Raw genomic sequence first — 27,192 nt, 5'->3', positions numbered from 1 at the left:
TGCACTTGTTATTCTGCGCACTGTGCACGTTCAGCCGGCCCCTCATTTCATATGCAGTAAAAACAATCCATTCTGAAAGAGCGCAAATAAAAGTGGAGGTCATAAAATGCTATAAACATAACATTGTAGTGTTTAAATGGCAGCTGTGTTAGGAATAACTACCAAAGCACTTACGGTATGCCTTTTCCTGCTGCATGGTAACTACTCATCTTGAGATGGCTTGACTCACTTTTGGCACTTTTTGATGAGCAAAAGCAGGTACTATGAGGAACTATTTGATGTTAGGAAGTGACAAGCTAGTGTTTTGTGGAAAGCCAACCGCCACAAAAGGATGTGACCAGAGCCAGTTCTGTGCTATATAAAAACGGTATTAGAAGAGTGCAGACCTCTACTAAACAATGCCCGTGTGCTGTCTTGGTACAGTTCCATGTGTTCCACAGTGACACACTGGTGGGTCACTGCCCTATCAATTTTTTTTTAAGTCAAATATTTCTCTCTCTGAATGTTCTGAACTTCCATTTCCATGACAGTGTTGTTTTGCGGAGAGTAATGCCGACATATACCATAGCCGACGACAGCAAATTAGTTGAGACTTGGATAACAGCGCCTCTACTGGGTCCAACCAGCTAATACACAAAATTTTGCGTCACTTGTTTCAAAACATGTTTATTAATTGATTTATTCCACACAGTCGACACATTGAGACGTTTTGGGCCGCTTCCTGCTGGAAGACAGTTTGTAACATGATAATAAGTGGCGTGACAAGGGTGACAGACATGGGTGAAGACAACATGAGCTGGGCGGTGAAGACTGTGTGTCTTTTACATGACGCCGGATTAAATTTAATTGGACGGTTACTGTGGAAGATTGAAATCAGTCATTCACACCACGAGGAATGCACGCTCACACAGACGCACAATGGCTGCTATTCTATCCCGGCCCAGAGAGAGGGATTACGAGGATGGCTCTGTGCCGCCACTGTCATGTCTGCATTGCAGCTGTTGTGCTGTCATGGCCAAAGTGCCGGTCCATGTTTGTGTCTTCATACGTGACTGTGTGCGTGTGTGTTTAGTGTAGTCCCAAGGCACGGGGACCTCTGCCATCTGACGCAGAGAAACACAATCCTATACTGCCACGAACCAGGATTATCTGGTTTCACTATCCACACACACTAAATGCCTAATAACCTCTTTCTCACCTCATTTAACACACACTGATGCATGCCAGTCAAAGCGCAGTCATCCAAATAAAAACAAAACTGTGAGTAGGGTTGAAAAAAAGTAGGGTTGGGTATTGTTTACATATTACCTATACCGGTGCCGGTGCTTAAACGGTGTCTGAAATGGAAAGGAAAACATCAAAATTTTGTCTAAAAACACATACCTTTTTATTTTAATTTTAATTTTACGGAATTTTAAGCCATGCAGGTTGAACAGAATATTAATTTAAATACTTTAGTCATCTTTCTATTTTTATTATTAAGTTATAAATTCACCAATGTGAGATAAAATCTGCAACAAATTGTCATAATTATCACAGCAAAACCAGCAGCATTTCTGAAAACACGGAATGTGCAAACAAGTTTTACAGTACTTTCAGTGCATTCCTCACAATCCGAGCAGAAATTGATGCGATGTTAGACTATCGTTGCAATGGTGGCCTACATTCAAGAATCGTGTATTAAAGGGACTGTATGCAACACACTCCAAATCACATTTTTTGAATCGAACAAATACAAGATCACCACCACCGGCTAGCATATGTTTAAAAGAATAGATTGTACATAAAAAGTCTATTTTTCACAATTGCAATTAATTCCGAATTAAACTGCACAAAATTTTCAAATTTTTGTTCGGCCCGAACAGTTGTTTTAAGTCGTCATCTCAAAGTCCTGCTGAATATATTTCTCTAAATACATTCAAAAGAGTCCGTCCACTTGCCGCAGCTTTGTGTATCTAAATCAGGGGTGTCCGAACTATTTCCACTAAGGGCCGCATGCTGAAAAATCAAAATATGTGGGGGCCGCTTTTATTCATTTTATCAGTGACAAAGCTTATTATTTATTATTATTATTATTATTATTATTATTATTATTGTTATGGACTGTTTCTACTTTTTTTATTTTTACAAAATAATGTTTTGACGTTATGATCATAACATTATAGCATTTACCCAACCTAATTTTCTTAAAATGTCAACTTAATTCTATGTTTGGTTTGTTTCTTATATTGCAACTTTTTTACCCTATAATATTTCAACTATTTTTTTCTGTTAATATAATTACTTTACTCCCTTATTATTTTGTCTTTATTCTTGTAAAATTGCTGCTTTTTTTTTACCCATTTTAAAAAAAAATTATTTTACTGTTTAATCATGTTTTTAGAATGTGCTGAGGGCCAATAAAAAAGCAGTCTCAGGCCATAAATGGACCCAGGGCCACACTTTGGACACCCTTGATCTATATGAAAGCTTGACTCGAGTCCACACCTCTGCTGAGTAGACACACTGCAAGCGTGTTCCACTAATCAGCATTCTTTAGCACACATATTTCCCAATAGTTGCAGGAACTATTGAAAAAGATCCTAGTGGCCACCTGGAACTTTTTTGGGCCGCTAGGGTAACCTTTTTACCTGGGTAGTTTTTGGTGGAAACACGGGGGTATTTCAAAATACCAGGGTAAATAGGAAAGTTCCTGAAGTTTCCTGCTTTGGAGAAGGAGCTATTGATTGAAGTTATTTGTAATTCAAGGACTAAAATGAGACGGAACCTTCCATAAAACATGAGAGCAATTAAATGCTAGAATCAATATATTTTCCTGAATAGAGAGTTTTGCAGCAAAGTAGAAAACCGAAAATGTTGTTTGAATTTAGTGTTTGAAGGCAGTTGTAAAATGACAATGGCACTTCCACGAGCAAAACCAAGGACATGGCTAGAAATGACAAAAATAAATACGTATGCTAATGTTATCTTACCCTGTTGTTTACCTTGTTGCTGTGCCTACTCCACAACCTCTAGTGTGCTGCAGCAGCCTGTTTTCTCACTGCCCTCATTCTCCACTCTGATAAAATGTGTCTCCTTATAGTAATTCTTGTTTTATCCTAAATGTTTGAAATGTATTTTCTTTTCGAATGGTGCTCGATTTCTCTACTCAGTCTGATCCATAATTTTACTCCACATATTAATATGCTAAGTTTTGAGTGTTGTGTGGGCACACGTGTTATAAATCCATTGGCGTTTGTTAGTGTGCCTCGTTTTTGGCTGGTGCATTCAATGCAGCACGGTTTTCAGACGCCAATGTTATTATAAAAATGAAGTAAGTAAAAATAGTGTGAATGATTGTTTGTCATGTTTGTTATTGTAGTTATTCATATTTTTGAGGTAGGCCTGCCATGGTAGACTGCAGAGGACTTAAGGGGAGGTGCAGCAGCCTGAGAAAAATAAATAAAACCATTTTGAAAACATGTTTTTCAAACTTGCTAACTATAGTTATGTCAAAGGCAAAATTGAATGATTTTTAAGTTTCCACAGTGAGCAATTAAACGTAGGCAGAGGTGAGCAGAAAACTCTGCAAAATTTACTCCAGAAAATCAGTTTTCCGGGGGATAACAGAGGCCCCAGCTATTATCATAGGGGAATTCTCTTTTCACACTGAAAAGCCCTGGCATAGATACAGTGGTGTGAAAAAGTGTTTTACTCCTTTCTGATTTTTTATTTTTTTGCATGTTTGTCACAATTGTGTCTTTGTGACGTGTGTCAGATCATCAAACTAATTGTTGTAATTCAGCCACAGCACCTCAGTAGGATGTATTACTTTGACTAGGCCACTCCAAAGTCTTCATTGTGTTTTTCTTCAGCCATTCAGAGGTGGACTTGCTGGTGTGTTTTGGATCATTGTCCTGCTGCAGAACCCAAGTTGGTTTCAGCTTGAGGTCACCAACAGATGGCCGGACATTCTCCTTCAGGATTTCATGGTAGACAGCAGAATTCATGGTTCCATTTATCACAGCAAGTCTTCCAGGTCTTGAAGCAGCAAAACAGCCCCAGACCATCACACTACCACCAACATGTTTTACTGTTAGTATGATGTTCGTTATTTGAAATGAGGCATTACTTTTACGGCAGATGTAATGGGACACACACCTTTCAAAAGTTCAACTTTTGTCTTGTCAGACCACAGTATTTTCCCAAAGGTCTTGGGGATCATCAAGACATTTTCTGCCAAAATTGAGACAGGCATTAATGTTCTTATTGTTCATCAGTGTTTTTCCTCTTGCAGGCTGTTTTTGCCCAGTGTCTTTCTTATGGTGGAGTCATGAACACTGACCTTAACTGAGGCCTGCAGTTCTTTGTATTTTGTTGTGGGGTCTTTTGTGACCTCTTGGATAAGTCATCGCTGCGCTCTTGGGGTAGTTTCGGTTAGCCAGCCACTCCTGGGAAGGTTCACCACTGTTCCATGTTTTCGCCATTTGTGGCTCTCACTGTGGTTTGCTGGAGTCCCAAAGTTTTAGAAATGGCTTTATAACCTTTTCCAGACTGATAGATCTCAATTAATCTCAGTTATATTTTAACGGGGGGGGGGGGGGGGGGGGGGGGCATCAGACAGGGGCATGTATGTTTGGATTTTTTTTTCCCTTAATAATAAAAATTTGCATTCAAAACTGCATTTTGTGTTCAGTTGTGTTGTCATTGACTAATATTTAAATTTGTTTGATGATATGAAACATTTAAATGTGACAAACATGCAAAAAATATAAGAAATCAGGAAGGTGGCAAACACTTTTTCACACCACTGTAATTGCATGCATACCTGCCTTTCAGTATCAACAAAGCAACTTCTTCAGCCAACGACAGTATATAGCTCTATGACTCTATCTTGACTCATGATTAGAAAAACAAAACACAAGCATTCAATTATAAGCATTGGTTAGTGTCGACGTGTTTGTCTGACCCTGCATCCCGATACCTTTATTACTCCTCAAGTGTGAGTACACAGTTCGTGTTTACCCTCTCAGGTGTATAGCTGTGCCTCGTGGCTATATGATGCGTTTCCATGGTAACATGTATTTGTGCACATCCCCATAGGAAAGTGGCATAGTGGCGCTCTTCGCTCCTCATCCTCATCCTGAGTGGACACTCCCGTGGGACAGCTTACCAGACGCCATCAGCCCCACTGAAGGTACCTTAGATTCAAGCGTCTGACTTGTGTGTCTTCACTTTTTCTGTTGTACAAACAGTAGTTATAATCTATTTGAATGATTAAGCAGTAACTAAGAGGTAAGCGGAAAGGTAGCATGAACTTCCTGCAGTGTTGTTTGTCTTCATATCTACCTCTTCCATTATAGTTCTTCTCATTAACAAGACTTTTACTGTTGTTGGAGGCGATTGAATTCACACTGGAGTAGTTTCCTAACAAGTGAAGAAGTTTGGAAAAGATAGCAATATGAAAAATACTGACTACCTCATATCAGATGACCCTCCAACTCAATCGAAAACCACTAGTGATCATGTCTTTGCGGAATTTAATTAGTGCATGTTTTACAGCGTCTTTTGTTTTTTTCTTTCAGCCATTTATTTTCTATTAATCTGGTTCAATGACACTGTTGCTATCTCGTTGTGCAGCATCACAGTGGCTGGGAGGCACCAGAGTTTTGCCATTGTGTAATTAAACCGGAGACAAAAGGCAGACAATTTGCCCTGAACCGTGAGAGTAGGTTTTCCACTGTGGATGCTCCTATAGACACACATGCTCACGCATATGTAGCCAAATTGCAGCATTTCCTGTGAACACAAATATACCTAAGAAGCTAATCTAACACAAGCAGGTTCTCTGGGATGATCCATTTCTTTCATGAGAATGGCAAAAAGCACTCTGGTATATTTGTGTCCTCTTTGTGCCAGATCACTATATTACAAACAATAACGTTTGGTGGTTAAGACAAAAGTGCCCGACTTCATCCACAATCATTGTCCTTTTTAATAGGGTTTAAAAATCCTACCAAAAAGCTTTTGAAACTGAAAGTCAGCACAAAAGCCTTGTATTGGTTTTGTGAGAAGTTTGTTATGCAAGTGGTACGCCAAAAAGGTAAAGGACATCTCAGGATTAAGACAATAATCTGTTCCAGGGTTAAACTCTCCCCATTAACCTATACTTTAATGTTGACTGCACAGGCCTTTATTAATTATTAATTGTACAGTATTATGTAGTTTAACGTTCTTACATCTCATAAAAGTATAAAAATAATAAGGCCCATTGCTGCCATACTCCAGTTTTGATACACAATATCTGAAAAAACACTTTCTGGCTGCCGTTTTCAATAACAGGTGACAATACTGTCAATATACGATACTGAGCAGCGGTCACCGGTTGCCATTGGGCACCCGGCAAGTTGCTATACATAGACTTCCTAAAACGGTGACGTGAGAAATTCACTAGATCTCGTGGAAATCTGTATTTTCTTGTTCCCGACAATTGAAGAGATTTAGGAGTGGCATCAAAATGAAACCAGAGATAACTTAAAGACACACCAACCTCATCATATGGCACTTCCACATCATGTAGAACAAAAGTACAACATTTTAAACGGATACATAAGTCAGAAAAGTTGCAAAATAAGATAGGGCCCCTTTAAACACTCTTAACTTAATCACGAATCACGAAGGTGGCTTTTTTTTTTTAAATCCTTTTTGAAGCGTAAAAAGAAGTGAATTACTTTAAAAAAAAAAAAAAAAAAAAAAAAAAACACAATTGCCTGGAACTACTTGTTTGTCCGCTTATTTGGTGTTCGCAAATAAGGCACAAAAAGTAAGTTTTCACCTTGGCAAGATTGTTTTGGGTAATTACACACCTTTACCCCCAACTGCCTTGCGAAATTAGCCCAGGTATGTAAAAAATGTACGTAGTATTCATTGTCCTGTACATTTGATTGTTTTGCTAACCACAGTGGGGAGTGTCCATAGATAGCATTGCAAATACGCGCCAAAGCATAAGAGTACACAATGCCAACAATGCTGTGCAGGTATAGCTAAATCAGGCTAGAATGGTGGAGTGATAGATGAGATATGGGGCTGAGAGACAACCATTATCTAGATCAACAAGGCCAGGGGTGATGGTGGCGGGAGAACAAAACAAGGAGGCACAACAGATGAGGAGACCACATAGTTGTCATAGTTGAGGCATGTCGCTGTCGGGTCCTCCGGGGCTTATTTTTGAGAGACAACAACAATGAGGTCCCACGTCTTCCTCTTGGCTTCCAAGAGCATAACATAAGTTGAACTGGCAGAGTAGAAACTGCCGCCGTTTGTCTCGTCCTGGATATTAATCAGATAGGGGATAGATGTATTTTGATGGATTGCTCAGCATAACATGGTTCGACAGCCGCTTCAAGGAACGAGACATTACAGTACCCTCAGAATATAAGTGTCAGTGCTGAAAGAGACCTAATAAATCAATCAGTTGAGGACTATTAACATTGATTAATACATAACAGCACATCATGGAAATCCCTTATACCCCTGGAGGAGTTCAAGTATCTCACTGTCTTTGTTCACGAGTGAGGGAAGGCTGGAGAGTGATATCAGTGCAGAGTGTGGAGTAATGCGGTCGCTGTGATGAGAGAGCTGAGACAGAAGGCAAACATCTCAATTTACTACGTTCCGACACTAACCTGTGGTCATGAGCTTTGGGATGTGACCGAAAGAATCAGATAGAGGATACTAGTGGCCGAAATGAGTTTCCTCCGTAGGGTGGTTGGACTCGGGTCATTGGTCACCCGGGAGGAGCTCAAGAGTTGAGCCGCTGCTCCTTCACAACGAGAAAGGAGCCAGTTGAGGTTGCTTTGGCATCTCCTCCAGATGCCCCCCGGACGCCTCCTTGGTGAGGTGCTCCGGGTATGCCCGGCCAGGCGGAGGACCTGGGGCAGATCCAGGTCACGCTGGAGGGATCACGTCTCACAGCTGGACTGGGAACGCCCTGATGTCCCACCGGTGGAGCTGGAAGAGGTGGCCAGAGATTTGCAAGTCTAGGCTTCCCTACTGAGACGGTTGCCCTGTGAGCTGGGCCCGGATAAGCGGAAGAAAATGGTTGGATGGATGAATTGCTATGACACAATACCATGACATCACTGTCACATTGTTGCTTTTCTGTCAATTATCCAACCTTTGATTTTTATGCAGAAAAGTGTTTAAGTTCGTTCACCTTGTGCTTGAGAATCATTTCTGGAGACTTACTTGGCCCTGACCTTCACCTTCACCTTCAGCTAGGCACATCTTGGAGGTGTGTTTGGGCTTGGTATCATGTTGGAAAACTGCCATGTGGCCCAATTTTTATCATTTCATGTTTACCCTCAATGAATCAATGCTCACCCAGTTCCCTAACAACAATGCAGGGAACAACACTTACGTTGACAGCTATTTAGGATACTGTGGCTGTGTGTTGACCCATTTTCAGTAAAGTACTCTGTTTTTCAAACTGTACACTGAACACCATTAATATAGCTAAGTTATTTTTTATAGTGTACTCGCTTGAGAAGATATACTGTAATAAAAATGTTTACTGAAATATGAAGGGTGTACTATATCTCCAGTAACTGCTAGAACTGTCCTTCAAAACATGCATGTCTGCTTCAGGCCCCAATGTCCCTTTCACTTTGTTTTGAATAAGTCGTTATGGATATTTGGTGGACTCCGTGGGACATACGGCGTCATTTGTTGGGTCAGAACTAATAACACGCATGCACACATGCAGAGATCGGCTCATTTAGTCACGAGATGGAACCGTGAGGCACATTAGAACCGCCACATCCATTACGTTTAGTTTAGTTTTTTAGTGAACAATGCATTTTTTCACAGCATCTTGGGAACGTGAAGACGATTGTTTTAAGAAAGTTCGTCAGTTGTTAAATAGATTTGGCTGAATGCAAGAGACGTGATTTCCCCTCAGACGTGTCACCGCTTAAACGTGCATTGAGATAATTGCTGCATTTGATTCCAGTCAAGGTTTATGAATTCCCCTCAGATAATCATTGACTTGATGTTGTTCCCTCAGGACGCAGTACAAATTACTGTCAGCTCAGCCGTAGAGCAGTCCTTTGTACTGTATGTTGTACCTTTGAATAAAATATGGAAATATCTTCCCACTTGGTGAGACTTGTTTCTTATGAGGTGAGATCTTCTTTTCATTCCTAATTATTAGTGAACATTTGTCGAAATACTGTCATTTCCAAGAAAATGCTGTTAATTGGTGCCAGTGACTTTCAAGGAGCTTGGAGTCAAGAATCTCTGAAGTGAACTCTGAACTCTGTTGGTGAAGGCTACGTGCTGTCACTGTTGCTCCTTTTATGGGAATAATTAGCGGATATCACAGCTCATCATAGGGCTGTGCCTTAGAGATCAGACTATCTTGGGTTTACTACTTGTAGTCTATAAGGGGAGAGTCTTTAAATTGGAAATAAACATACCCAGTAAACTTCAGAGGCATGATTTGAGTTGTTCCCAATTGAATCTTGAATCTTGAAAGTCTACTTTCATTTTATCTTTAATGATTTACAATAATGGTGGTTGCCATTGCATTGGTTGTGGCCTACAAATTCAAGATTCAAGATTCAAGAGAGTTTTATTGTCATGTGCATGGTAAAACAGCAGTTATACCATGCAATGAAAATCTTATTCTGTTCATTCTCCCAAGGAAAAGAAAGAAAAACACAAGAAAGAATAAGAACATAAGAAACATAAACACATATACATAAATACCAAGAAATTAAGCAACAACAGAAGAGACATTAATGCAAGTAAATAATACAAATAAATAAATAAATAAATAAAGTGCTATGAGTGTGTGTTGCGTGTGGCGTGTGTGAGTGCTTCATTGAGAAGCCTGATGGCCTGTGGGTAAAAGCTGTTTGCCAGCCTTGTGGTCCTGGACTTCAAACTCCTGTAGCGTCTGCCTGATGGTAGGAGTGTGAATAATGAGTGTTGTGGATGTGTGCTGTCCTTGATGAGGTTGTGTGTTCTGCGTAGGACTCTAGATGTATAAATGTCTTGCAGTGAGGGGAGGGCTGCCCCAACAATGTTCTGTGAGGTCTTGATCACCCGCTGGAGTGCCTTCCTATCACGTGTTGTACAGTTACCGTACCAAACAGTGATGGAGGCGGTAAGGACACTTTCGATAGTGCATCTGTAGAAGCAACTCAGGATTGTGGTGGACATGCCAAATTTCCTCAGTCTTCTCAGGAAGTACAGTCTCCTTTGGGACTTCTTCAGAATTTGTTGGGTGTTGTGAGACCAGGTGAGGTCCTCGCTGATGTGTGTGCCAAGGAACTTGAAGGTTTTCACCCTCTCCACCTCAGTCTCACCAATAAACAGGGGTCTATGTGGCTCCTTTTCCCTTGTTCTTGGGTCGATGATCATCTCTTTAGTCTTATCTGTATTGAGAAGGAGATTGTTATCACGACACCAAGCTATGAGGTCCGCCACCTCTCTTCTGTATGATGTTTCAACACCACCAGTGATCAGTCCGATGACTGTAGTGTCATCCGCAAATTTAATGATGCTGGTGTTGTTCTGGGAGGCCACGCAATCGTAGGTGAAGAGCGTGTAGAGGAGTGGACTCAGCACACACCCCTGTGGGGTCCCAGTGCTCACAATTCTTGAGCTGGATGTGCGGTTGTGGACTCTGACTGACTGGGGTCTGCCTGTGAGAAAGTTAAACACCCAGTTACAGAGGGAGGGAGACAGGCCAAGTGTGAGGAGCTTATTTGTGAGTTTGTGGGGGCTGACTGTGTTAAAAGCGGAGCTATAGTCTATAAATAGCATTCTGACGTATGTGTCCTGGCCCTGTAGGTGAGAAAGGGCTGTGTGGATGGCAGTGTTGACTGCATCATCCGTGGACCGGTTCTGGCGATATGCAAACTGTAGAGGGTCCACAGTTGCCGCCGGGATGCTCTTTTTGATGTGGGTCATGACTATTCTTTCAAAGCACTTCATAACAATAGGAGTGAGTGCTATAGGGCGATAGTCATTCAAGCAGGTCACGTTGCTCTTCTTGGGTATGGGCACTATGGTGGTGGACTTAAAGCATGTCGGTACAGATGCTTGTGCAAGCGACAGGTTAAATATGTCAGCAAGCACATCAGCTAGCTCTGATGAGCAAACCCGAAGTGCACGTCCTGAGATGTTGTCTGGGCCTGCTGCTTTTCGTGGGTTTGTTTTGTTTAGAACCCTGCGCACATCAGCTGATGTCACCATGAGAGGTGCGTCCATGAGAGGTGCGTCCTGTGTGCTCCCCAGGTTCAGCCACCCTCTCTGCTCATCAGAAGTTTGGGTGTCAAAGCGGGCATAGAACTCGTTCAGCTCATCTGGAAGTGTGGTTTGGCTGGACGTGGCTACGCTACTCTGCTGTCGATAGTCTGTGATGTGCTGGAGCCCCGCCCACATGCGCCGAGGGTCTGAGGTGGAATAGTAGCCCTCCAGCTTCTGTCTGTACTGTCTTTTGGCCTCTCGTATGGACCTCCTCAGGTCATATCTGGCCTCTTTGTAGTCATCAGCGGTGCCCATGACAAATGCAGTCGAACGAGCACGTAGCTTAGCCCTTACATCACAGTTCATCCACTGTTTTTGGTTAGGGTATTTTCTGTAATACTTGGTGGTGGTAACAGTCTCTATACATGTGCTAATGTAGCCAGTAACAGCAGAAGCATATTCATTCAAATCAACAGTACAATCTTCCCTCCCCGCTGCAGTTTTAAACACATCCCAGTTTGTGCAGCCAAAGCAGTCCTGAAGTACTTGATCAGTTTCTTCATTCCATACTTTAACTGCTGTACTTACAGGGGGAGCTTTTTTGAGAAGTTGTCTGTACGTTGGATAAAGGAATATAGAGATGTGGTCAGCCTTTCCAAAGTGGGGTCTTGGAACAGCCTTCAAAGCACCTTTCATGTTGCAGTAGACTTGGTCCAGGATGTTATTTTCCCTTGTGGGAAAGCTCACATACTGGTAATATTTGGGGAGGACAGTCCTGAGGTTACAGTGGTTGAAATCGCCAGATATAATGAATACAGCGTCTGGGTGTTTGGTCTCGTGTTTATCGATGATGTCATGCAGGAGGCCTAGTGCATTAGCAGTGTTAGCTCGTGGTGGGATGTAAACAGCAGTTAAATACACAGCGCTAAACTCACGAGGTAAATAAAAAGGTCTGCATTTCACCATCAGCAGCTCAATGTCCTGCGAGCAGTGCTTTTCCATCGTCTGTACGTCTGTGCACCACCGTTTGTTTACGTAAACACAGACGCCGCCACCTCTGTGTTTACCAGACGCTAAAGTCCGATCTCCCCGGTAAGCAGCAAATGATTCCAACTGGATCGCCGAGTCCGGTATATCCTCCGTCAGCCAGGTTTCTGTGAAGGTGAGGACACAGCATTCCCTGATCTCACGTTGAGCTGTAATCCTTGCTCGTAGTTCGTCCATCTTGTTTTCAAGAGAGCGGACGTTGGCTAGCAGCAAGCTTGGTAGCGGTGGCCTAGTCGCTCTAGCTTTTAGCCTAGCATGCAGGCCGGCTCGCTTGCCTCGTTTACGCCTCGGATGCTTTGCTCGCCGGGTATTCAGCTCACCGGGGCCGCAGGCTGCTGCGTTCTCCCGGCGCAGAAGAAAGGCAAAGTCTGAGAGGCTAAATGAAAGTTCATGGTGAACCCTGCCGATGTTCAAAAGTGTCTCCCTGTTGTAATGTACTGCGTGAGTGTGTTGAATGTCCAAAATGAACAATAAAATAGCAAAAAATAGAAAAACACGGGAGAGTGTCACAGAGACGTCTGCCACGGAGGGCGCCATCTTTTTTATATAAATGGGGACTGAAACAATGATAGTGGCCTAAAAATCACCATTCAATGAATCATAGAGCTCTCCGGTAATACACAACGAAGCCATTTTTTTGGACAAGAGAAAAATAATATAAAAAACGTAATTCCAAACGTCTGTATGCCCCTATGTAAAACACATCCATCCATCCATCCATTTTCTATACCGCTTCTCCTCATTAGGGTAGGGGGGGCATGCTGGAGCCTATCCCAGCTGACTTCGGACGACAGGCGGGGTACACTCTGGACTGGTCGCCAGCCAATGGCAGGGCACATATAGACAAACAACCATTCACACTCACATTCATACCTATGGACAATTTAGAGTCTCCAATTAACCTAACATGCATGTTTTTGGAATGTGGGAGGAAACCGGAGTACCCGGAGAAAACCCACGCACACACGGGGAGAACATGCAAACTCCACACAGAAGGGAGAATCGAACCCAGGTTTTCCCGATCTCCAGACAATACGTTGAAAATATACTCATCCAGCCTGAGTCACACACGCACACACACCACTGCGCTAGCTAAACTAAGCAAGCTTCTATTCACGCTCCGTAACAGAGGAGTTTCCAAGGTTTTTCCCTTCCATTTTGACATGTTTAGTAGTGTTTTGTGCGGCCCCTGGTATAAACAACCAGCGGGTAGAGCAGCACTTCCGGTGCGAGCTCCCGCCACCATGACGCAGCAGTCCGAGCACAGCGAGGGTGAACTACCGCTGTAGCTACGCAGCCAAATATCCAGCATCCAACGTGAAACTAGCTTCACTACGGTACACCACGGACATGTCTGCATGGTGGTGTTGCGTTTTCTTCTTCCTGCGGGTGGCTTGAGTCGAGTGGCAACCAGCTTTGAGGCACATTACTGCACTTAACATGTTGGAGTGTCGCTCAGAGTTACGAACGTGATACAGTAAGCGGATCAGCCCGATCTCATGGCGGAAGCCGATATTATCCGATCTTCAAAATACAGCACATCGGCAGCCACTCCCGATCCTGAAGATCGGATCGAGACATCCCTACTACATATCACGTCTTTGAATGTGTCTTTTGAATGCCTTATAATTTAGGCAAAATTATGTAAAAATGTGCTAAAATATGCATATTTTTGGACTAATTCAACCATTAGTCCAATATTTAACCACAAAACTGTGATGATTAAGTAATGAATATATTTTTGAAAAATTGTGATAGATTGAAGCCACAAAATTTGAAGCACAAAGCCGCAAGGGGTTACTGTATTTCAAATCGGGGGTCTGTAAAAAAAATAAAAATCTGTCCCCTAGGGAAGGCATGACAGAAAATAATTGAAAATCACTGAACTATTTGCATTACCATAATGGGGAAACTGTGGTCTGCACTACTCTAATTGTACCTTGGGCAAGAAGTGAGTCGTGTTTGTTTGACAAGTGGCCCAAACGCAGCGTCTGTGTGATGGCAACGTGATAGGCTCACAGCCGAGCTGTTGTCCTTCACTGTTTTTCGCTCCCTCACGGTGTCTTCTTACACTAGTGTACAATGTGTGTGTTTGTTGTGTCTACAGAACAACACAAACCACAGCTTGCATCGCTCAGCATACCACCGCAGGAGATTTTGATGGTTAAACTATAGCATGGATCAGCTTTCATATCATGTTGAATCCTTAGTAACCCCTTGATTAATGCCTCATTCTTCTCAAGTGAACATCACCCTTGTGGTGCCAAGTCATTTTTATTAAAGCCATTGCCATCCATGAATGAAAATTGCTCTAAAGTGATGAGGTTAAGCTTCAATTAGCTCAAATCAAGTATTTCAGATGTCTGTTAAAACCTAGGTTCCCAAAGTGAGGTACGCGTACCCCCATGGGGACGCCAATTGTAATAGGGGGTATGTGAATAAAAAATAAAAAAATAGCGCCTAACACTCATAATTACAAGTGAGCCTGAACACCTCATGGTGCAAGGAGAATGAAGCAGAAATAAGTAAGTTTAATGATTATTTTGTACATCAAGATTGTTTAAACTTGAAGATTTCATTCATATTGGTTCACTGTGAGTGGGGATTTCCCCCTAAAATGAGGCTTTGTCGTTGGTTGTATGCATTTTTGTACTTCAGATACTACTATATCGTGATCGTTAAACTTTCCACTGGGTATCAAATTGATATGCAGACTTAAACCACAGCCATCGTGAGTGGACAAAAAAAAGTGAAGCTCAAATTCAAGCCTTTCAAACGGAAGGATGTCAACATCAGACTGGAATAAGAGCTATGTAGGATGATTACTTACCTCTTTATCAGTGCTCTTGTGAAACTTTATCAAAATGTAACCATACAAAATTTTGACCCGGAATTACTAGAAAATAAATTAACCAATTAATTATGTTTAATATCTCTAATACTTGTAGGATGATTACTCTATTTATCAGTGTTGATGTGAAACTTGATCAAAATCAGACAATGCAAAATACACATTTTTTTACCCAGATTTACCATACCAATTCATTTACCAATTAATTATGTTCAATATTTCAAGTTAATTACGATAAAAAGGTTTATTGTTTTTAAGTGTGCAGGAGTAGGGGGTACATGGCTTCATGTCAAATGTCTGAAGGGGTACGCCACTGTAAAACGTTTGGCAACCACTGTGTTAAAACATGTAATTATTTGCACTTCAGACAGAATCCATGGAGGTGGTATCAAAGATGTTCACACAGGTTGTATTTTGTGTATATTTTGTTAATTGATGTTTTTGTGGGGTTTTTTGCTCTAGTGGCAGGGGCCTGGGGTCTATGAGGAGGCCTTTTCCAGGCATTCAGGGTTGTTGAGTTGGTGATTGAAGAACAAAGAAGGTATTTCTTTCAACATTTTAATTATTTTGGTAAAAAATTCACAATTTTTGACATTTTTTGTGTGGTTTGACTACATTTTTACATCGGGAACACAATAAACAGCCGTAAAAGTTGTCTTCTTGACTCCGCCATTGTTTTCCCAGTCTGTCCAAGGGTGATTACAGCAGAACGCAGGTCACAGTTTTATTTCAATCACATTCAAATTTTGCTTTTTAGCAGAGATGTCAACATGGGATATGTAATTTTGGTAATGATATGACATTTTTTCAGAGTAGGTACAGTTTCATTGTTGAACATAATAGGTATAGGTATAGGTATCGGTACAAATACCTATACCAGGGGTGTCCAAAGTGCGGCCCAGGGGCCCCGGCGTTTTTTTTTTTTTTTTAAATTGGCCGCACATTCTAAAAATATAATTTAACAAGTAAACCACAAAAATAACAGTAAAAATCAGCAATAATTACAAAGAATAAAGTGAAATATTAAGAAAAAAGACGTAATCAAATGAGAAAATGTTGTAATTTTACAATAATAATATTGTAATATGAGGAAAACAAACATTTTAGTAGCATGAACTTGAAATATTAAAGAAAAAAATGTTTTAAAGTCATATTATGAAAAACAATGAATAAAGTCGTAATTTTTGGAAAATTAGGTTGCAGAAAAAGGTGCAATGTTACGAGAATAAAGTCAAAATATTATTGGAACAAAGTTATAATTATGACAAGAAAGTTTACAAGAAGAAAATTGAAATAGTTGGGGGAAAAAAAACAGTGGAAATGAAAAACAGCTGTAATTTTATGACAATAATAAAGTCAAAATATTACAAAACAAAAGTTGTTTTCTAATGGAAAAAAATTGTACGAGAAAAAACTTGTAATATTATGAGGAAAAATATGTATATGAAAAATGTCATTTTAGTAAAATAGAATTGAAATATTAAAGAAAAAGGATGGTATTTGGTGAAAGTCATAATATTATGAGAAACAAAGAAAACAAACTTGTAATTTTTGGAAAATTAAATTGGGAGAAAAAGTTAATATTATGGGAATAAAATAAAAATATAATGGTAAATTAATAATATTACGAAAAGAACATTTATGGATGTTATTTAAGAACAAAGTTGAAATATTTTAGGGAAAAAAACCCAGCAGAAATTAGAGGGGAAAAAAGAGCTTTCCACCCATATCACAAGGCTGAGACGCAGTTTTTTCATGAAATATATATAACTTCTTAACATATCTAGATGTGTTGTTTTCAAAAATATCAAAGTGGCCCTTGCATCCTCTCATTTTTCAGTATGTGGCTCTTGGTGGAAAGAATTTGGACCTATACTAAACAGTTGTACGATGCGCCGTAGTCGTCATTCATTGTGGCCGTCTACAACCATGCACTCCGAGTATTTTTCAACATAGATATGACTGTGTGTAAGACTATTAGTGTTTTTCAGCATCACTTTGCAGGAAACCGATTGCTTGTAACATTTTTAAACCACTTTATACCACTTTGGCCGCTATCAGGACCTTTTACAGCCACTGCTGTTGTTTATGGTTACAGCTGTGCAGTCCGTATCAGGGCCAGCGACAAAATTGTTTAGCTGTTTTCCTCGTGGACATAGTAAATCTGTAGATGAGTTATGCTGAGCCTTGGGTCATTTGTTTCTTTAAACTGGAGTAGTTAATGTGCTGCTGTTCAGCATAAACCACATGCCTGTGGCACAGTCAAAATGGATCAATTCCAAAGTCCAACTCAAAGGAGCCATGCTACCAGACTGGACTTGGTTTACTCAGTGAAGGGTAGCCAAAAGGGTAATGGTCATAATGTCATATAGTGGTTACACTTATAGTATTTATGTAGAACAAGGTGCACACACATAAAATTGTTTTTACTGATACATCAATATCAATTATATGTCATTATTATTCCCATTATATCTTATTTGTGTGGTTTTAAGAATCCTTGACTGTGGAAGTGGGTTGACATGCATTCATTCTGCTCACTGTCTGCCAATTTGACAAGGAAAATACCTGGGGGAATGAATGAGGGCTTAAGCTCTTGACAAATCATTTTTAGACGTTTTGGTATGTGACAGTACATGTTTGCGTTTGGGTAATGCCTTTAAGTTTCAGAGCACACTGACCCTGCACTTACTGGGAATTGACTTAAAATATTAACAACACTTTTTTTTTTTTACATTTTTGATTCATAAAATTTCTAAATTGTTATTACTATGATCATTACAAATGTTTTTTTCTGTTTTTGTTGATTACTAAACTTGTAATAAATGTTGACATTGTTTAATAATTAATAAATTATGGAACAAAAACATAATATATTATAATAATGTTAGGGATGTCCGATATTGGATTTGTTGCCGATAACCGATATGCCAATATTGTCCAACTCTCAATTTCTGATTCCGATATCAACCGATACCAATATGTGTAACATCACATATCTTTTTCTTGAGTAAAATTGTTGTAACAATACTCCTAAATGAGTACAGTTGTTTTGTTGGCGACTCCACCCATCTCTGAGTAGATAATTAATGTATTACATATTTTATATAAGAATACATTTGTCTTTCTTGTGCCTTGATTTATGTTATTTTTGGAAAGCTGTAATTTATTTTTAGTTAAAGCTGTATTGTTTAAAGTAGAGGAATTTGCTGCTATTATTTTGATTGATAACTACAATGTTCTGATTTTATTTGGAATAAAACTACTCATTAAAATTATTATATATGTGTGTGTATGTGTGTGGGTGTGTAGGTGTGTGTATATACAGTGGTCTGCAAAAGTTTGGGCACCCCTGATCATTTTTAACATTTTCCTTTATAAATCACTGGTTGTGGGGATCAGCTGTTTCAGTGTGTGTGTATATATATATATACAGACCCTTTCCAAAAAATTAGAATGTCATGGAAAAGTTGTTTAATTTCCGTAATTCCATTCAAAAAGTTAAACTTTCATAGATTATAGATTCAGGGCCCACAATTTAAACGATTTCAAGTGTTTATTTGTTTATTTTTACGTAGTTTGGGCTTCCAGCTCATAAAACCCACGAAAACAGGAATGCAAAAATTAGAATACTGTGAAGAAATCACCATTTACTTCTCAGTTTTTGCAGGAAAAAAAGAAAGAAATTAGGATCACATCAAATCAATCAAAATATGGTACTTTCAAAACGATATGTCAATCTTCAATACTTGGTTGGGAATCCCTTTGCCTTAATCACTGCCTCGATGCGACGTGGCATTGAAGCAATCAGCCTGTGGCATTGCCTGGGAGTTATGGAAGCCCAGATTTCCTTGATGCTTGCTGTCAGCTCTTCTTTGTTGTTGGGTCTGGTGCCCCTCATTTTCCTCTTGAGAATACCCCATAGATACTCAACGGGGTTTAGGTCCGGTGAGTTGGCTGGCCAGTCAAGCACTGTGATGGCATGGGCATCAAACCAGGTTTTGGTGCTTCTGGCGGTATGGGCAGGGGCCAGGTCGTGCTGGAAGATGAAATCTGCATCTCCATACAGATCCTCAGCAGAAGGAATCATGAAGTCCTCTAAAACATTCTGGTAGACTGTTGCGGTGACCTTGGATTTAAGAAAGCAGAGTTTACCAACACCTGCACCGGACATTGCACCCCAAATCATGACGGACTGTGGATATTTCACACTGGACCTCAGGCAGCTTGGGTTCTGTTCCTCACCCGTCTTCCTCCAAACCCTTGGACCTTGATTCCCAAATGAAAGGCACACTTTACGTTCATCGGAAAAGAGGACCTTGGACCACTGGCCAACAGTCCAGTCCTTCTTCTCCTTGGCCCAGTGGAGACACTTCCTACGTTGGCTCAGGTTCAGAAGTGGCTTGACCCGAGGAACCCGACAGTTGTAGCCCATCTCCCGGATGCGTCTGAATGTGGTGGTTTTTGAAGCTGTGACTCCCGCCTCATTCCACTCTTTCTGGATCTCTGCCAGATTCTTGAATCTTCTGTTTGATAATCCGCTTAAGCCCACGGTCATCTCTTTTCCTGTTGCATCTTCTCCTGCCACATTTTGCCCTTCCTCTAGACTTTCCATTGATATGCTTGGACACAGCACTCTGTGAACAACCAGCCTCCTTAGCTATGAACTTTTGTGGCTTACCCATCCGATGGAGGGTATCAATGATGGTCTTCTGGCCAGTTGTCATGTCTGCAGTCTTCCCCATATTGAACCCAACTGAGACAATTGAACCAAACTGAAGCAATTTAATGACACCTGAGGAAGCCTGTGCAGGTGATTTGAGTTTAGTAGATGATTAATGTGTGACACTTAGTTTAAAACATTCATGCCCTGAAAAATTTGGGAAGATTTCTTCACAGTATTCTAATTTTTTGAATTCCTGTTTTCGTGGGTTTAATGAGCTGGAAGCCCAAATTATGTAAAAATAAACAAATAAACACTTGAAATCGTTTAAATTGTGGGCCCTGAATCTATAATCTATGAAAGTTTAACTTTTTGAATGGAATTATGGAAATTAAACAACTTTTCCATGACATTCTAATTTTTTGGAAAGGGTCTGTATATGCACACACACACACACACACATACATACATACACAGAGATCCGGGCAATTAACAGCTATGCCCTGCCAGTGATCAGATACCCTGCTGGGATAATAAGCTGGCCAAAAGAGGAAGTTCAGACCACAGATGTTAAAACACGGAAGCTACTCACCATGCACGGAGGGGTCCACCCAAAATCCAGTATCCAGAGGCTATACGCTAAGCGCAAAGAGGGAGGCCGAGGATTAGTGAGCATCAGGACCACTATCCAAGACGAAACATCCAAGCTCCACAAATACATCAGGAAGATGGCCCCAAGAGATGAAGCACTTAGTGAATGTCTCAGGCAGTGGAAACTGGAAAAGAAGAAGTTGGAGGAACCGTCATGGGAGGAAAAACCCCTGCATGGGATGTCCCACCGACAGATAGCTGAAGTGGCGGATATGAACAAGTCCTACCAATGGCTAGAGAGGGCTGGACTGAAGGACAGGAGAGAGGGGCTAATCATGGCAGCACAGGAGCAGGCCTTGAGCACCAGAACAATAGAGGCCCAGATCTAAAGAATAAATGGAACGCCATAACCAAGAAGTCGGTATAGTGTACAGAAACATCTGTGCAGAATATGGACTGGAGACCCCTAGATCTCAATGGGAAACACCTCCCAAGGTGGTGGAAAATGACCATATAATAAGATCCTGTCGGACTTCCGAATACAGACCGCTAAAATGGTTGTACCAACCGGACATCATGATCATGGATAAGCAGCAGAGGACAGCCATTGTGATCGATGTAGCCATCCCCAATGACAGCAATATCAGGAAAAAGGAACAGGAGAAACTAGAGAAATACAAAGCTATCTTCACCACTTGGAGCAATGTTCCCACTAGCCTCCTGGAAACACTCACATCAAGCTTGCCCAAAGCAATTTTTGAAGCGATTAACAAGAACGGTGGAGCTACTCATCACAGTGTCCTACTGAGAACATTTTTTGTTCTGGTTTGGAGAGTTTTTTGTTACTTTTTGAGCGATGGTCTTAAACTTTTTATCAGCTGAAAAACAGCCTATTTCAGTTTAATTGTTGTTTTCAATAAATTACATTTTCAAAATGTTTTTTGTGTCACTCCCCCTTCTTGCTTTTGCATATTGTAGCTCTACTTAAAACCTCATTAAGATCCAAATGTGCAAAATGCAAATTCTAGTAATTTTTCAACTGGTCTTCAACTGGTCTTTTGATCAGGAGTGTATATATATATATATATATATATATATACTGTGTATGGTTTTTCTGCACTACTTTGTGCTCTGTAGCTGATGTAATGTGAATTACTGCTGTGTTCGATCAATAAAGTTCTTATCTTAGCCATCTGAGAAGATCAAATACATTGTTTTTGGTGCTTAACTGTTTCCCAAGTATATTAGTGCGTGTGTGAATGTATAAACGAGAGGCATTAACTTCAATTTCTTTGTAGAAAGTTGCTTTATGAAAGTAAGTATATTTATTTGTATTCACTTACAGTGCAGCCTTGCCACATTCAATATGTTGGTGACGTTGACGTAAGGGCTTTGAATGTAGAGAAAAAAACGATGCAGCTGTTGGCCGATACCACATTTTTATGCCAATATCGGGCCGATAATTATCGGTGGCCGACATTATCGGACAACCCTAAATAATATAATTCAAATAATTCATGAACCTATGTGATTAAGTCCTGTTAGTGAAAACCTAATCTGTCATTTTTCAGTTTCATACTTATTTTGTAATAGCAAACGCATTGTTTCCATTTTAACTTTGCCAGCATTTTTTTGTAAATAAAACACATATTTGTCTTGACTATTGATTATTACTCAATTTGTATTTAACTTCTATCATTTTAATTGACTTTATTAATTAAGAATTCACTGTGAACTCACCTGTAATTTAACACAAAGTCAGAGACTATCAAAGAACACATGCTAATAGTAAATGTCTTATTCGATAAATACTGTAAATATACCAAGTTCAGCTTCAGTTATCATAATGTTCCTGAGGTAATATCGAAATGTAATCGTGTCTGTAATATGATGTGCTTGGCAGAGCTAAATGGAAGTGACACTGTTCGAGGCCAAGACAGCACGCAGACAGGCGAGGTAACGCGCTGCGACCTGCACTAGCCAACCTCTCGCCTGCAGCTTCGTCTGGTCATGTTTTGACAGACATTCCATAGTTGTTGAAGGATGCATGCTGAACAGTTTTTTCCTCCTTGGTTCAACTTCATTTGTGTCCCGTTTTACTTGTCATCACGGCCTTATGCGGGCACACACAACGACGCCAGCAACCGCTGCAGTGAAAGCTCACTTTCCGAAGGTTTGACAATTGACGCTTTCTAAAACATGACATCCTCTTCTTCAAACTAACCAGCTTAATTCTATAAGTGTTCTGTGGCTGTTTTTTTTCACAAGTTCAGCTTTGTTTGGTATCTTTTTGGGATTTTACCTTTTTTTTGTTTTGTTTTTTTACATAGCTTACAGACATCAAGCATCAGGTAAAATTAACTCTCCAACATGTTATGGACCAGAAAATCTGGCGTACATACCTACTTGCACTTCCGTTGTCAAATTTTTTAAGGTAGGAATGGGCATAATAATGGATTAATTGATTGTTAAAAAGTGTGAAATAATTTGATTAATCCTGTCTTGAGGGAGTTAAAGCAAAGCGGAATGTACTACTTGGCAAATTCGCCATCTGTGAATGGTTTTCCGTTCCTCACTATTGCTAAAGAACCAGCAATGCTGGCTGAAGACCAGTCAGCTCGTCAGCTCCATGCACGGTGTTGCTGCTGGCTAGCTTGCACTTTAACTTTGTAACCCTTGGCATGGCTTCTACCGTGTGTCCCCGGCTGGATATATACCGGTAGATACAAATGTACCATGGCATGTATGAATAGTCATCAATAGTCAATCAACCCAGTGCCAGCCAAAATGCTGAAATCACAACATCAACGTCAACCTTCACCACCCAATCTTCAATCTTGAAGCAGCCCTCCCTACGTTAACACCAATATGAGCAGTCGTATCCTGCAGGGCTCACACTGAAGAGGCTCTTTGCCTCTTTGCTCTGTTTACATTCTAATCTGTTGATGGCGCTCGCTGATAAATCCCTGGCCAGTCCTGCAGAATCAAAGGCTAATGGAGGCACTCAGGGCGCAGCGCCAGCAGCCGTGGAGGGCTCCCTTTTTGCTTTTATGGGATGACCTGAACTAATGGACCTTTGCTCCTTCAAGTTGAGCAGACACAGCTCCTACCTTTCCTCACCATAGGTTGAGGATCGGAGTTTTCTTTGGAAATTTGATGCTGCTTTGTTTGCAGGCATCACCAGCACTACGTTTTTTTCAGTTTCAAGGAGCCTATAGAGCCTATAGAGGTATAGACCAGTTGCTTCCAAAATAAACCTGAGGTCCATCACATGAATATATCAAGAGGGCGAGGAGGTATGAGCTGAAACGTGTACTGCACAAGACCATTTGAAATCCTTCCAGCTGGTATGATCATGGATATTATGATCATGGCGAATGCTGTGTGTGCCAGGCTGCATAAAATATAAAATTTCAGTGCTGCTACTAAATTTGATTTGCCTCAGTCGCTTCTTCTGTTTTCTGTTATTGAACCGAATGACCATTTCCTTTTAATTTCTCTCATGTAACAAGTAATAGCAGTCAGTCCACAGGGGTTCAAAAGGTCTCCCCTGCATATGTGATAACCCGTTTTTACCATAAATTCTGGTGTATAAGTTGCTACTTTTTTCTTAAAATTTGAACCCTTCGGCTTATACAGCGATACAGTTAATTTATGGCTAAATTCTAATTTCGTGACATCTCCTTTACCCCAGAACTTTACTCCAGAACTACTGGTAACTAACTACTACTTCTACTACTACTACTGGAAAAAAATAATAACAATACTGTGCCGCTTGCGATTCAGTGAGGAAATCTTTCTTTGGCAGGAGCCAATCACGAGCTATCAGTACACAACCTTGTCAACCCGTTGGAAGTCAGTGGAGGTCAGTATATATACCAGTATAACAACATAACAATCTGATTCAAGGTGTCATCTTTCAAAGAACACTTTATGAACAGCACTAAGTTTACCACGCAGCAACTTAATACTCAAAAGGTGTGTATACAAATATACAAACATGCCCCTATATGAGTTCAAGATCAATTTTTAAAAAACAACATTTTAAAGTTTCCCCATAAGGCATTGAGTCTGAGCAACACATTCCTTGGGGCACTGCAATGACATCAGCTTCCCTCTGGGCTTTGGGCTCCGGGTCCTCTGGCTCCCTCTGGTGGACAGAAGCAGCATTGCAGCACAATTTTCTATGCTTTCTATGCTCCTCTAATGAAATGGTTTTCTCAAACGGAATGCATTATGGGAAACACTTTCAAATATTAGGTTTTTTCATATTAAACCGGTATTGATATATATATTTCTGAGGTATAACCTTTGAGTGTTAGTTGCTAGTTAGTTGCTAGTTGTCATGAATTTGTTGTCATGAATTTTATGTTGTTTGTAAGATGAAACCGTGATTCAGAGTGTTATATTGAGTACCGTAATGGCCTCCAGCAATTTCCAATGGGTTGACAGGTTCGTCATGAGTTTTTTTTTTCCATAGCTCATGACTGGCTCCTGTCAAATAAAGAGCTGACTGGTCCTCAAGGACTTGTGCGCACCAAAACATGCCACTTTATGATGTGGACACGTGCGACTTACACACCGGTGCGGCTTAAATATGAACAAATCTGGTTTTTATACACCGGTGCGGCTTATACACCAGAATTTACTGTACTTGTAGCATTTCAGGTAAAATAATGCCTCTATTCAATTAACCAATGAGTTTCCTACAGTCACCAAGTGAGTGGAAATAGCAAATAACAAATAAATGGAAGTGACACTGTTTGAGGCCAAGACAGCACGCAGACAGGCGAGGTAACGTCTCTAATTAGCACAGTCAAAAAAACATTGACATTAACAGCTGTGGCTGTAGGCAACCTCCTGATGTAGTTTTTATCAACGCCACAAGATGGCAGCAGCTGCATTTGAAGTATCATGCAGCTGCCTGTTACATTATTAACTATGGATGTGCTTTAAAATGTTGATTGGTTACATTTCCTTGCAGGGAAGATGTCAAATATCCGCACAATCAGGAAGAAGCAACAGCTGAATAACTTGGTTGCCATGGTGACGCAGCTCGCCAAACCAGGACACACGGTCGTGGATTTTTGCAGTGGAACGGTGTGTACGCTCATCTGTCCATCCAGCTGTGTCTGACCACAGCTGATGCTACAGTAGCGGTCTAAGAAGTAACTCTGAGAGCAGGTTGTCGGATAGCTTGAGGGTCAATATTCCAGTAGAAAGTGCATCACCGACCAGGAATCTATGGAATGTATTCTTGACATTTGTTTTGTTTTCCTTTTTATGGTGCTGCCAGGGACACGTGGGCATCGTTCTGGCTCACGCTCTTCCACATTGTCAGGTAACATACATGAAAAGGTCACATACTCTTAATATTTCGTTGGACCCCCTTTAGCTTTGATTACAGCACACATTCACTGAGGCATTGTTTCCTCAAGCTTCTGCAATATCACAACATTTATTTCTGTCCAGAGTTGCGTTGATTTTTTGCCAAGACCTCGTATTGATGACAGCCGATTCGGACCTCTGCGTTTCTCCACTCTCATTCCACTCTTTAATAATGCGTTGGGTGGTCATTTCCAATTTAAGTAGTTTCAATCTCCTAAAATGTTTTCTCATATTCTTGATGCATGTCAATAATTTCACCCTTCTGAAACAGATTCACACCTTTTTCACAACCACGGGATGTTTTGCAGCTTCTGACTGCATTTGTTAGGATTAAATAACGTGTTGCCAGCTTAAACATAATAAGACACTCTTAGCTTTTGCAGAGTTAAATTCTTATGGCCATGCAGTGTATAAAATACCATTACCGCCTGCATCAATCACCAGTCAGCCGTAACTCTTAGAGATTTACTAGCACTGGTGTTCATTTTGTTGCAGGTTCTCCTCATAGAAAACAAGGAAGAATCTCTGATGAGGGCACAGAGTCGCAGCACTGAGCTCGGACTGGAAAACATTGGCTTCATTCAGGCCAACCTGGATTACTTCACTGGACCTTTTCACATTGGAGTAAGTGACAAGTAACAAGCCATACTATACAGTGGTGTGAAAAAGTGTTTGCCCCTTCCTGATTTCCTATTTTTTTGCATGTTTGTCACACTTAAATGTTTCAGACCATCAACCAAATTTAAATATTAGTCAACGACAACACAACTGAACACAAAATGCAGTTTTGAATGAAACTTTGTATTATTAAGCGAGAAAGAACATCCAAACCTACATGGCTCCGTGTGAAAAAATGATTGCTCCCTAAACCTAATAACTGGTTGGGCCACCCTTAACAGCAACAGCTGCAATCAAATATTTGCGATAACTTGCAATGAGTCTCTTACTGAGCTGTGGAGGAATTTTGACTAGGCCACTCCAAAGTCTTCATTGTGTTTTTCTTCAGCCATTCAGAGGTGGACTTGCTGGTGTGTTTTGGATCATTGTCCTGCTGCAGAACCCAAGTTGGTTTCAGCTTGAGGTTACAAACAGATGGCTAGACATTCTCCTTCAGGATTTTTTGGTAGACAGCAGAATTCATGGTTCCATTTATCACAGCAAATCTTTCAGGTCCTGAAGCAGCAATACAGCCCCAGACCATCACACTAACTTTTTGTTCAGCAGTGGTAACTGAGGCAAGTGAGGCTTGCAGTTCTTTGGATGTTCTTTTTGTTCATCAGTGGTTTTCATCTTGCAGGCTGTTTTTGCCCAGTGTCTTTCTTATGGTGGAGTCATGAACACTGACCTTAACTGAGGCCTGCAGTTCTTTGGATGTTGTTGTGGGGTCTTTTGTGACCTCTTGGATAAGTCATCGCTG

General features: G+C 40.7%; 1 protein-coding gene across 5 annotated transcripts in view; it reads left to right on the top strand.

The window, feature by feature from the left end:
- Positions 1–27,192, top strand: part of gstcd (glutathione S-transferase, C-terminal domain containing) — a 61,174-nt gene that overhangs the window by 10,159 nt on the left and 23,823 nt on the right. For all 5 annotated transcript variants that reach the window (XR_008570652.1, XR_008570654.1, XR_008570653.1 and 2 more), the window contains exons 4-7: positions 5,083–5,176; positions 25,372–25,487; positions 25,684–25,728; positions 26,271–26,399. Coding sequence is in view for 2 of the 5 variants with exons in the window: in XM_054778715.1 (XP_054634690.1) it covers positions 5,083–5,176; positions 25,372–25,487; positions 25,684–25,728; positions 26,271–26,399 (384 nt within the window). In the remaining 3 variants the exon portion in view is untranslated. The remainder of the gene's footprint in view (positions 1–5,082; positions 5,177–25,371; positions 25,488–25,683; positions 25,729–26,270; positions 26,400–27,192) is intronic.

This window comes from Dunckerocampus dactyliophorus, chromosome 6 (genome assembly GCF_027744805.1).
Source record: "Dunckerocampus dactyliophorus isolate RoL2022-P2 chromosome 6, RoL_Ddac_1.1, whole genome shotgun sequence".
Classification (NCBI taxonomy): Eukaryota; Metazoa; Chordata; class Actinopteri; order Syngnathiformes; family Syngnathidae; genus Dunckerocampus; species Dunckerocampus dactyliophorus.
Note: the sequence above shows the minus strand (reverse complement) of the source record. Positions and strands in the feature narration are given on the sequence as shown.